Below are 13,408 nucleotides of genomic sequence, written 5' to 3'. Positions count from 1 at the left end.
TGTCTTGGATGAGCTCATTTTGTCCCCAACGTTTGACACCACAGCTTTAAAAACCATATGCCACTAAAATAGATTTGAAAAGTACAGTGCTGGAAAAGCACAGGTCAGGCAGCATCCAGTTCTGGCATAAGCCCTTCATCAAGACTGTACAGCTTGTGCTCAAAATGTTGACTTTCTTGCGCCTTGGATGCTGCCTGACCTACTGTCCTTTTCCAGTGCCACCCTTCAACTGACTCTTCAGCATTTGCAGTTCTCACTTTCCTCTCGTTGACTTTAAAGCATTCAAGTACACAAAAAAGCTTGTCTTCAAAAGCAAGCAGAATATCACAGTACAGGAAGCAATTTAGAACTTCAACCTGACTAATGATTGCAACTATAGCCCCTAACTGCTCAGAGTGCACCTTGACATGAATTGCCCATACCAAGGCAGTTACCAACTTTTTGTTTAATAAGCCTACATTTTATAAATTATTCTAGTTTCTTTTCAGAGACAATTCTTGAAAGGAATTTCAATTAAGAAATCATAACCATGATACTCATGTTTTCGAAATGAACTTACAAGTTCCTTTATCAGGCAGAAATTTCACTGCAGCACTAAGTGATTCCCATTCATTTCTCCATGATTGCATATCTGTTTACTGCAAGCTCATTAACACCAAGTCCAGTGACTTTGTCAGAAGAAAATGTCACTGGACTCAAAATGTTAACTCCTTCTCCAGCATTTTGTTTTTGAAATTTAAATAGGAACAGAAAAGTGTCTACACAATCATGATACCATTCTGCTGGTTGTTATTATTTAATGCCATTAATATTGCCTAACATAAGAAACAGCAGTTAAGGGAAAATAGCAGTTCAACTGACTTTCTAAACATATTTGCCTCGTTATTCTCCAAGTCAAATTTCATCATTACCTTAAAGTTTACTAAACAACATAACTATTGAACTAGAGACATCACAATTTATGAAAAGGCTTACTTCAGTCAGTCAGTCATTCTACATAAGAGCATGACTCTTTTGTGACATTAAAATGTAATCACCAAACCTAAAATACAATATTTTTGCATTCTTTAATCTTGCATTGATCCTCACTTAGTGAATCAATGTAACATTTAAAACACTGATCAACATCGATTCCACAAATCACGACAGCAGAAAGCACATTCCTGGTTCCCCTGCCCCAACTCAGACAGGAGGAAAAAAGTTCCCATTGGATCGCTAAATAACAATCAGCAATGTTGAAAACAGGATGCAAAGATGTTATGCGGAATAGGATCAAGCTTGGCAATGACTCCTTTCATCTACAATCAATCAGCCTATTAACACACTTTTGTTTCACAAGAATAATTACAAATTAATGCTGAGTAACTTAACTAAAATCTTGAGGGGAAGAAATCTGGAAAGAAACAGAATTCAGTTTAAATTAATGACAAATTAATAAATTACATTATGGCAATCTCCCAAATCGCTCTCCAATTATGTCAAAATGTCCTTCAATGGTTTCAGTAAAATTGTATTCTATAATATCCTTTTGAAGCAACTGTGGATTTTTTATTATAACTAAGATCCTTTATATAAATAAAAAATTTTGCTTCTTTAAAGCCATCATAGAACTTGGCTCAAGTGATAGTACTCCTATCTGTCAGAAGGTTAAAAATCCACTCCCAAAGACTTAGGTGTAGAAATTAGACATTAATTTCTTGTGCAGCACTGAAAGTGCACCCCATTTTAGAAGTGTTATTTCAAGTTATACCAAATTGACATCTATTTTCAGAACACTTTCACCAGAGCATAGGACTTTGGCTTTTTTTAAAGCCTGCTCCGGCATTCAGTAAGACAATTATGATCTCAACTATACTTTCCCGTGGCTCCTACCAAAACAAAAAATCTATCCAACTCCACCTTAAACTCAACAATCCAGCCTGCATTCTGAAAAACAGAATTATCCAGGGAGTAATGGGTAAAGTTTATGCCTCAAATGTTCTTAAAACATTATATTGTAGATGCTTTCTATCCAATTTGCTACCAGCTTACATTAACCAAACCTCATTAGCCACTGACTCTCTACCCACAGATCCACATACTTGCAAGGTTGGCCTCAGTGTCTTTTTTAACAAAAAAAATCACTGACTCATCTGATCACAATCTTTCACCTTATATTGGTGAGTTACATAGCAGAATCTACATTGTTACCCATGAAAAGACCACCTATCCTCTCAGAGGCAGGTTTTGGTGTACAACAATGACTATACTTAAAACCACATCTTTGCCTCAAATTATGTTGAAACAGCCCAAGTTTGTTAAAGTTGTAATATAAATTTAAAGGTCTTCCTTTACTGTTCCTTTTCTCAAGGAATGCCAAACACACTTGCAATTAAAAAAGTTAACAGAATCCTTATCATCCACAACGCATTCTACGTAATATCAAGACGTCAAAAGGCGGATTTACAAATTGTGATTCTAAGCAGCAGCGCAAATTAAATCTGGGTAAGAGGTCACGTTAGGACACCAAGATAACAGCAATATGAATAGAACACGTGGATTCTGGTTACAATGTTTACAAGTAACTGAAAACAACAGGACACGGTGTTATTGTGTGTAATCAACAGCTGATTGCGAAGTGGATACAACAAACTGGTTACCTCTGCCAAAATTTAACTTCACTCAAAGTGAAGTAGAAAAGAATAGCAAGACGAGAAAAAGTCATTCACGAAAAACATTTTATTCGTGGCTAAAAATATATATTTTCCAATTAGCGCAAACATACGCACTGCCCCGATCATGCAATAGAAAATATGCCGTCTGAAAATACTTGATAAATGTATTATTGAGAAAATACGTGCACTTTTTAGATATTTAATTTTACATTCGTTTGATAGTGACCCCGTTGAGGTTGACTGCTTCCTCTTCCCTTCCTGACCTCGCCCTGTACTAAAGTGCGATCCAAAGCGCTAAATTTAAAAACCCTCATCAACAATAAAAATGAAAGAGGGCTGTGGAGCGCACAAGAAAGCGCCGCGTCGAACAGATCCCTGGCAGCCCCGACAAAGGACGCGGTCTTCCCACAGCCTGCAGCCGGCACCGACACAAAGCAATGGCACAAGCTTCATGTGACTGCAGCGAAATGGATTCTGGGTTCAGCCCTCATTCCTATCGATGTGGGTCGGCTTTGAAGTGATTTTGTTTTTAGAAAATATTTAAAATAAACCTGAAAATGCAACCCCTAACCGGCTGCCTGCTCACCGGCGACAGAATTCACCTCCTACCAAACCTGGATGCCGCTCCGACCCAAGTCACCTCCTTTTCCCCCCCCCCCAACCACCACCTTCTCTCTCTTCAGCGACTGAGAGGGAAACAACGACCTTTTAAAATTTATCCAGCTATCTTGTTGGTTTTGCTTTTTAAAAATAACCCCTTACCATTTCCGTACTTTTTCGATAGCTGCCATAACCCGTTTGATGTCATCCTTGGCCCTGCTCCTGGTCTCGGCCCGCACCGACCTGCCGGACATGGTGAATTGTGGAAAGGCCGAGCGCCGCCAGCACAAAGCGAGCGAAACAACCTCTCTCTCTATCTCCCCGCCCCCCCCAAAAAATCCCAGGCAGAGCCGCCGCTACCGCTGCTGCTCGAGCCGGGCTAACTGCGCCTGCGCAAACGATCCCCGCGCGCGCATTGGAAGGAGAGCCGCGTGAACAAAGGCAGCACCTATCGCGAGATCTCATTCCCACTTTTCCCGCCCCCTCCCATCAACCATGTGCCACCTGCCACATGACTGCAGAACTGCCCTCAGCAATTGTTTCTCCCAGCATGATGGCAAATGTCATGGCCAGCACGTTGAATAAATGAGGCAAGAATGAAAACAAAGATCAGATCCTTTACACCGAGAAAAATTGGCGTTTTTTTTCACTCAAGTCTTAAATGGCGATTTCAGATCCTCAGCCTTGAATAGCAGCCAGCTTATTCCCATGCGTGTTCGCACCAGTAATAAGTGAATAGTACCCGCACTTTACATCACACTCCCAATTCTGTTGGTCTCTAGTGAGAAACCAGATGGTGCAAAATCTTGACTAAACAAAACAGATGTCTGGAGACTGCGTAGGGAGTGTGGTGTTGGAAAAGCATAGCAGGTCAGGCAGCATCCTGAATGAAATTCCTGATGAAGGGCTTATGCCCGAAATGTTGATTCTCCTTCTCCTCGAGTGGTGCCTGACCTGCTGTGCTTTTCCAATACCACACTCTTGATTCTGATCTCCAGCATCTGCAGTCTTCACTTTCTCCCACTCTGGAGGCTGTGCCTTGTCCAATGTCTGGCCTGGACACTTGCCATTGCTCCTTTTGCGTGATGTCCCTATATGCTCCACAGCTAATTTCATTTTTGATGTTATTTCCATGCAAATTGACATTGGAAAACCACTAGCCTTAGCACATTATTTGGCCCATATCTCAGATCAATTCAGTAGCCAGTTCATGCCTTCAACATTCTACTTTGGATTAAAAGGACTGATATGCTTCTGATAGGTTGCTTTGCATGTATTTACATGGATGCTTTTATGCTGACATGGACACAAGCACCTTATGGCTCTTAGCTTGCTTTACTAGTGTTTATTGTTTTTTGCACTTACCTAGTGGCATCCTGCCGCTTCAGATTGAATTGCTTTCTTACAGTGCAAGGTCTTGACTGCTGAGTTATAGGCTGCCAGAAGGAGAGGCCAGCAGCTTTTCATCTTGAGGGTCACTAAACAGTCAATGGACAGTAAATAAGAAGTGGACATATAATGATGGTACCATCCAATGTCAGACCAACACACATCAGAAGCTTATGGGACAAATATATTGCATGTGCTTTGAACAAATGGCAGTGTGAAATTCGATGGGAAGCGTGCTTAGTAGGGCAAAGAGAGATTACGGTTGTTTGGGGTTTACTGCCACAGTGATCCGATTCCACTTCCAGGGTTGGCCAAAGCGAGTCCTGACATTCAAGTAGTTTAGGGATGGCAAGTATGTCATTAGGGATGCTATTGAGACATCAGTCCAGGGGTGTTTTTAGTTTTTCCTGCAATGAGTTAAAGGGAGTGCAGAAAATCATTGACCTTCTTACAGCACTGCTGGGCATCCCACTCGTTCAGGATCCTGCATTAATCTCTGCTGCTGCTGTTTGGGTCCATGCTGTCTTAGTCATGTTGCCTACTGGGGTAGACAGCAAAGAAAAGAGCAGCTCGCCTCTCCATCAACCCAGGCATCAACACCTCTGGGCCTCTGTTCATGGAGTGCAATGCAAACTTGCCTTTCTGTTGAGCGACCTCTGTGTGATTGGGGTTGAGCAACATGGTCAGGTCAATCCTGGTTTGCAGCCTCTGAGCAGCTGAGCCTTAAATATGGCATGAGAGGTATGGAAGATAGGAAACTTCAACACTGTCAAAAATTCCCAAGAAACATACCAATGTTCTAATTTGCGTAATGAGGTGAAAAGCAGAAGATCACATGTGAAAATTTGTCCAACATCATGATGGACTGGACTCAATTGCCACCCCACTTTAACTACAAATGGGAAAATCCAGCCCCACAAGCTTGAGGCCAGAAGTAAAGTACATTAATCTCAAAAGGGAACTGCTGATAGAGGCAAAAACATTTCTATTTCAGTTCAAAAATTCCCTTTTTTGAGAATGACCCTGAGGTTCAGCATTTAGACCAAGCCAGGCAGTGCTTGGAGTGTCCTTTATCATCCTTTGTAACTTGCCAGTGCTGACCTAGCTTCAGCATAAGCTTCTCCTCACACTTGATGTGCTCCACATCTCATAATATCCTAACTATCTCTAATTTAACACCACTAAGGTGTGTATTTCTGGACTGGTGGAGGGAACACAGGAGTCATGTAACATTGTAATCTCAAGCTGGTGCATTCATCATCTCCACTGTCACTGGGTGGAACATGTGAGACATAAAAGTATGAGTTTGTGCTGTCGCTGATAAAGGTAAAAATTCAACAGTCACAGAGATGTACAGTACCGAAACATACTCTTCAGTCCAACGCGTCCATGCCGACCAGATTTCTTAAACTAATCTAGTTCCAGTTACCAGCGCTTGGTGTATATCCCTCTAAACCTTTCCTTTCATATACCCATCCAGATGTCTTTTAAATGTCGTAATTGTACCAGTCTCCAGCACTTTCTCTGGCAGCTCATTACATACCACCCGCTGCATGAAAATGTTGCCCCTTAGGCTGCTTGTAAATTTTTCCCCTCTCACCCTAAAGCCCAGGGAACTGCCCCATCACAGGGAAAACACCTTGTCTATTTACCCTTTCCATGCCTCCCATGATTTTATAAACTTCTATAAGGTCACCCCTCAGCCTCAGATACTGAGGGAAAACAGCCTTAGCCTATTCAGCCTTTCCCTAATGCTCAGCCCTCAAACCCTGGCAACATCCTTGTAAATCTTTTCTGAACCCTTTCAAGTTTCACAGCATCTTCCCTGTAGGACTGAGACCAGAATTGCACATAATAAACTAAAAGTGGCCTAAACAATGTCCTGTACAGCCGCAAAATGACCTCCCAACTCCTGTACTCCGTACTCTGACCAATAAAGGAAACCATACCAAACACCTTCTTCACTATCCTAGCTACCTGCAACTCCACATTCAAGGAACTATAAACCTACACTCCAAGGTTTCTTTGTTCAGCAACACTCCCTAGGATCTTACCATTACCATTAAGTCCTGCCCGATTTGCCTTTCCAAAATTCAGCACCTCACATTTATCTAAATTAGACACCATCTGCCACTCCTCAGCTCATTGGCCCATCAGATCAAGATCTCATTATAACCTGAGGTAAACTTTTTTGCTGTCCATTACGCCTCCAATTTTGGTGCCATCTACAAACTTACTAATTATATCTCCTATGTTCACACCCAAATCATTTATATAAATGACAAAAAGCAATGGACTCAGCACCGATCCTTGTGGCACACCACTGATCACAGGTCTCCAGTCTGAAAGGCAACCCACCACCATACCACCCTCTGTCTTCTACCTTTGAGCCAGTTCTGTATCCAAATAGCTAGTTCTCTCTATATTCCGTGAGATCTAACCTTGCTCATCAGTCTCCCATGGGGAACCTTGTCGAACGCTTTACTGAAGTCCATATAGATCACATCTACTGCTCTGTCGTCATCATTCCTCTTTGTTACTTCTTCAAAAAACCCAATCAAGTTTATGAGACATGATTTCCCATGCACAAAGCCATGTTAACTATCCCGAATCAGTCCTTGCCTTTTCAAATACATGTACATCCTGTCCCTCAGGATTCCCTCCAACAACTTGCTCACCACCGACATCAGGCTCACTGGTCTATAGTTCCCTGGCTTGTCCTTACCACCCTTCTTAAATAGTGGCACCACGTTAGTGGTGGTGGTGGTGGAGCATTGTTTTTCAGACTGGAGGCCTGTGACCACTGGAGTGCCACAAGGATCGGTGCTGGCTCCTCTACTTTTCGTCATTTACATAAATGATTTGGATGCGAGCATAAGAGGTATATTTAGTAAGTTCGCAGATGACACCAAAATTGGAGGTGTAGTGGACAGCGAAGAGGATTACCTCAGATTACAACAGGATCTGGACCAGATGGGCCAATGGGCTGAGAAGTGGCAGATGGAGTTTAATTCAGGTAAATGCGAGGTGCTGCATTTTGGGAAAACAAATCTTAGCAGGACTTATACACTTAATGGTAAGGTCCTAGGGAGTGTTGCTAAACAAAGAGACTTTGGAGTGCAGGTTCATTGCTCCTTGAAAGTGGAGTCGCAGGTAGATAGGAGAGTGAAGAATGCGTTTGGTATGCTTTCTTTTATTGGTCAGAGTATTGAGTACAGGAGTTGGGAGGTCATGTTGTGGCTGTACAGGACATTGGTTAGGCCACTGTTGGAATATTGCATGCAATTCTGATCTCCTTCCTATCGAAAAAATTTTGTGAAACTTGAAAGGGTTCAGAAAAGATTTACAAGAATGTTGCCAGGGTTGGAGGATTGGAGTTATAGGGAAAGGCTGAATAGGCTGGGGCTGTTTTCCCTGAAGCATCGGAGGCTGAGGGGGTCACTTTATAGAGGTTTACAAAATTATGAGAGACATGGATAGGGTAAATAGACAAAGTCTTTTCCTTGAGGTGGGGGAGTCCGGAACTAGAGGGCATAGGTTTAGGGTGAGAGGGGAAAGATATAAAAGAGACCTAAGGGGCAACTTTTTTCACGCAGAGGGTGGTATGTATATGGAATGAGCTGCCAGAGGAAGTGGTAAAGGCTCATACAACTGCAACATTTAAGAAGCATTTGGATGGGTACATGAATAGGAAGGGTTTGGAGGGATATGGGCCGGTGCTGGCAGATGGGACTAGATTGGGTTGGGATATCTGGTTGGCATGGACGGGTTGGACTGGAGGGTCTGTTTCCGTGCTGTACATCTCAATGACTCTAGACTCTATGGCTAGTTCTCCCTGTATTCCATGAGATCTAACCTTGCTAACCAATCTACCATGAGGCTTTGTCGACTGCCTTACTGAAGTTCATACAGATCATGTCCACTCTGAATTCATGAATCCTCTTTGTTATTTCTTCAAAAAACCTGAATCAAGTTTGTGAGACGTGATTTCTCAGGCACAAAGCCATGTTGACTATCTCTAATCCGTCCTTGCCTTTCCAAATACATGAACAGCCTGTCCCTCAGGATTTCCTCCAACAACTTGGCCTCCACCATTGTCCACCTCACCAGTCTATAGTTCCCTGGCTTTTTTTTAACCACCTTTATTAAATAGTGACACCACATTAGCCAACCTCCAGTCTTCCGGCATCTTACCTGTGACTATCGATGATACAAATATCTCAGCAAGAGGCCCAGCAATCATCTGCTTAGTTTCCCAAAGAGTTCTAGGGTGCACCTGATCAGGTCCTGGGGTATTATCCAACTTCATGAGTTTTACAGCTTCCCACACCTCCTTCTCTGTAATATGGACATTTTTCAAAATGTCACCATCTATTTCCCCACATTCTATAACTTGTGCTACCTTATTTCCCAAGAGTATGTCAAGTTTAGCACCTTTTCTAGTAGGTACATCAACATACTGAATCAGAAAATCTTCTTGTACAGACCTAACAAATTCTTCACCACCTAAACACCGAACACTATGGCAGTCCCAATCTCTGTTTGGAAAGTTAAAATCCCCTGCCATAATCACCTGATTATTCTTGCAGATAACAGACATCTCCTTACAAATTTGTTTCTCAATTTCCTGCTGACTAATGGAGAGTCTATAGTGCAAGGAGAAAATGAAAACTTGCAGATGCTGGAGATCAGTGTCGAAAAATGTGGCACTGGAAAAGCATGGCAGGTCAGGCAGCATCTGAAGAGCAGGAGAGTCAACGTTTCAGGCATAAACTCGTCATCAACCCTTCCTAAAGAAGGGCTTATGCCCGAACAGTTGACTCTCCTGCCCCTCAGATACTACCTGACCTGCTGTGCTTTTCCAGTGCCATACTTTTCAACTCAGTCTATCGCACAATCCCAATAAGGTAATCATCCCTTTCTTATATCTCTGTTACACCCAAATAACTTCCCTTGGATGTATTCCCAGGAATATCCTCCCTAAGTACAGCCGTAATATTATCTACATCACGACAGTTCAGTTATTGTGGACTTTAAATCGATAGGAGTGATTGTTGCCATGTATCTTGTTCTTCTATATGGTAGTGATCATGGGTTAGAAAGTTGCAACATAAGGAAGCTTTGATGTGTTTCTGCAGTGTATCTTGCAAATGGTAAATACTACTACGGAGTGCTTGTGGTGGAGGGACTGAATACTTGTGAATATGGTGCCAAATCAAATGATTTGCTCTGTTTTAGATGTTGTCAAGCTTCTTGAGTGGTTTTGATGCTGCAATCATCCAGACAAGTGGGAGTATTTCATCACACGCCTGTCTTATACCTTGTTAATGGGTGGCTTTGGGAATCACATGGTGAGTTATTCTTTCCAAAATTCCGAAACTCTGACCTGCTCTTGTAGACATAGTATTTATATGGCTAGTTCAGTTCAGTTTCTAGTCAACGGTAATATCATTTGGGATATTGTTCAGGGGAGACACAGTAATAGTAATACATTGAATGCCAATATGGTTAGATTCTCTCTTCCTGAAGCTGGTGTGTGACATGAACATTACTTGTCACTTGTCAACCCCAAACTTGGATATCATCTAGGTCTTGCTACATTTGGATATGGAATGCTTGAGTACCCGAGGAGTCGCAAATTGTGGTGAACATTGTGCAATCATCAGCAAACATCCCCCTATTTTTAAGAATAGCCGTCACAAATAGAATAATTATTCATATGTCTAATTTAAAAGTAAGTATCAAACAGTAAACACTGGTCATTTAACAATGAGATTATGAAAACTATAATAATTCAGGGAATACAAATTATTTGTTCGGCAAAGTACATTTTAGCTTGCGTTTATGTTGGTGCAGTTGTGGGAACAGCTGCCTCTTCACCACAAGTTGAAATCTGAGGAAACCCTAATATTTCATTCAAGAACAGTTCACTTGTAATCTCTTGGGGAAGTTGCTCTTCAAGCAATGCTGAAGCACCTGTCAAATCAAAATAAGACAAAAATAAAATGAATTTTATAATTAAACAGGTAATTTTTTTTCAAAATACCTTCTCTTTCTTTAAGCTTTTAGTTTAACTTTCTGGATTTTCTGATTAAAAAGATTCAGTTACAAATGGCAGTAATAAGCATACAATATCATATAAAAATGTAACATCATAAAATATAAATAAGCTAAAAACTTCTAAAATCCTTGCATCTCTCCTTCCAAGTAACAGAATCAATAAAAAAAATGCAAAACTAATAATGAACATTCACTATATCCCCAGTAAACCATCTATTCCCAGGATGGTTTCAAACATAAACAGCTCTATAAAACCCTGGTTAGACCACACCTGGAATATTGTGTTCAGTTCTGGTCACCTCATTATAGGAAATATGTGGAAGCTTTAGCGAGGTTGCAAAACCTGCCTTGACTTTATTCCTCTCGAACCTTAAAATTTCCTCCAGCCTTACAACCCTCTGATATATTAGTATTCATCGAATTCTGGCCTTCTGAGATCCCAGTTTTAATTTCCTACACCATTGGCAGCCATGTCTTCAACTCCAATGACCCTTAACTTTGGAATTTCCTTCCTAAACTTAAATAACTCTCTACCTCTCTTCCTTCCTTTTTGAAGTTCCTTAAAATCTATCTTCACGACCAAATGTTTGATCACATGCCCTAATATGTCCCAATTTGGCGCAAAGTAGTTTTGCTTGACAAAGCACCTTGGGAACATTTTACTACATGAAGATACTTTATAAATTCAGATTTTTGTTGCTTTGGACCAATTGAAATACATAAATTTAATAATGACTCTTTTCATAAATTATGAGTTTGTAAATTGTACACCATTCAAACAATTCAAATATGCCAATTATGATTATAATATTCAGGATAGCATTATCAAAAATGTGAAGATGATAATCATTATAGATTAAATTTAGGTTCGCCCATTAATTGGGCGACATTTAAGTGACTGCTGTACATGCACATGGATAGCAGTGAATTGAGGGGTACATAGGTTAAGTTATTTTATCTTACATTAGGATTAATCCTCAGCACAACATTGTGGGCCGCAGGACCTGTTCTGTGCTGTACCTTTCTATGTTCTATGACTGAGATAAATGGTACTATCACACTAGGTGCTAAAGTTACTTTAAATGTGACGTATTCATATTTTTGACAATGGACATAATAACAAGGAAAAGAAGTTAGCTTGCATGATGACAGGATCTTCCATGTTCTTAGGATGTAATAAAGTGTTTCACAAGTGCAATTAGGGAAGGGCAATAAATATTACCCTTGCCACCATTGCCCAACATCCCAACCAGGAATAAAAAAATTCAATGAATACTCAATGTAAAAAAAATGTAGTCAGTGTTGAAAGTCAATAACATTGTCTGAAATTCTAATAAAGGTTGAAATTGTTGTAAGGATGAAGGATGAATAGAATACCCTTTGTAGAAATTGAAGAGACAGTTTGCTAAATACAAATATAAGTCTATGGGGTGAATTTGCATTTGCAGAATTGTAATTGCAGATACATTCTATTTTGCTTAAAAAACACACAATCTGTGGGCAGTCAATGCAGGCAGTCAATCCATGTGACATTTTATAGATTCCTACTTTGGAAATAGAACCAGTCTGACTCAAGACTGGAATACAGACTCTCACCTCACACCTTTAATGCATTGTCTGAGCTGAGATGTCACTTTTTTTTTATAAAACCTTAAGTTATGATTAGATTAGATTACTTACAGTGTGGAAATAGGCTCTTCAGCCCAACAAGTCCACACCGACCCACCGACGCGCAACCCACCCAGACCCATTCCCCTACATTTACCCACTATGGGCAATTTAGCATGGCCAATTCACCTAACTTGCACATTTTTGGATTGTGGGAGGAAACCGGAGCACACGGGGAGAATGTGCAAACTCCACATAGAGAGTCGCCTGAGGCGGGAATTGAACCCGGGTCTCTGGTGCTGCGAGGCAGCAGTGCTAACCACTATGCCACCGTGCCGCCCACGGAATGTGGGCATGGTCACATTCTCGGGAATGTGATTTGAAAGTAGTTCTGGAACTTACATACTAATGAATCTAAACATGCACCCCATTCTAAAAGATGGAAGACTTAACAGCAATCTAGGTTTGTTCAATATATTGTATCAGTTGCATGACACTATGATCTTGTGCTATAAATTCTGTCTTATGATCCTGCTTCACAAGCTACCTGACAAAGGAGCAGCTCTCTGAAAGCTAGTACTATCAAATAAACCTATTGGACTATAATCTGGTGTTGTGTGATTTTTAATCTTTTCAGACTGTTTGTGTCATCCTCAGCACTTGGCAGATCAATAAGCTTAATGGCATACCCCTGTTCCTTTGTTCTGAAAGGCTTTGTCATTTAAGTGCAGCTCTTACCCAAGAACCTGAACTTTCTGCAGAACTAAATATAACATCTGAAAGAATGGGCATTCTTGTGTATTTTGCACTTCGTGATGAGATTAGAATAAACTAAAATAACACTTCAGGTTTGCTTTGGGCATCACAAAACTGTTCTGGAATACATTTATGTAAATTCCAGATATTGATAGGACTGGATTATTAATAGGCTCTTGCCACTTGCTGATCTGCCTTTAATTCATTGTGTACTTAATTCCCAACTTTCATCCCACTGTTCGAAAGCTGACATTTCATTCCCACAAAATTTGTTGCCTCCAACTGCCTCATTTCACGCTCTCAAGAGCAGCATTAGATTCCACCGTATAGTTTCAAAAGAT

At 40.8% G+C, this 13,408-nt stretch overlaps 2 protein-coding genes across 6 annotated transcripts in view; both read right to left on the bottom strand.

Moving 5' to 3' along the window:
- The window catches only part of bcl7a (BAF chromatin remodeling complex subunit BCL7A), a 51,123-nt gene extending 47,552 nt beyond the window's left edge, over positions 1 to 3,571 (bottom strand). For 2 of the 3 annotated variants that reach the window (XR_006315388.2, XM_043715756.2), the window contains exon 1: positions 3,417 to 3,571. Coding sequence is in view for 2 of the 3 variants with exons in the window: in XM_043715756.2 (XP_043571691.1) it covers positions 3,417 to 3,508 (92 nt within the window). In the remaining variant the exon portion in view is untranslated. The remainder of the gene's footprint in view (positions 1 to 3,416) is intronic. The other variant, XM_043715757.2, reaches the window with a different exon arrangement.
- Positions 3,572 to 10,370: 6,799 nt separating this feature from the next.
- cfap251 (cilia and flagella associated protein 251) overlaps positions 10,371 to 13,408 on the bottom strand; it is a 79,986-nt gene continuing 76,948 nt past the window's right edge. For 2 of the 3 annotated variants that reach the window (XM_043715307.2, XM_088000309.1), the window contains one exon: positions 10,371 to 10,619. In XM_043715307.2, the coding sequence (XP_043571242.2) occupies positions 10,486 to 10,619 (134 nt within the window). In that variant the 3' untranslated portion in view covers positions 10,371 to 10,485. The remainder of the gene's footprint in view (positions 10,620 to 13,408) is intronic. The other variant, XR_015761301.1, reaches the window with a different exon arrangement.

The sequence above is a fragment of the Chiloscyllium plagiosum genome, unplaced genomic scaffold (assembly GCF_037043375.1).
Source record: "Chiloscyllium plagiosum isolate Xiang-an unplaced genomic scaffold, Cpla_swu_hap1 HiC_scaffold_24, whole genome shotgun sequence".
Taxonomy (NCBI): domain Eukaryota; kingdom Metazoa; phylum Chordata; class Chondrichthyes; order Orectolobiformes; family Hemiscylliidae; genus Chiloscyllium; species Chiloscyllium plagiosum.
This window is presented reverse-complemented; position numbering and strand designations above follow the sequence as displayed.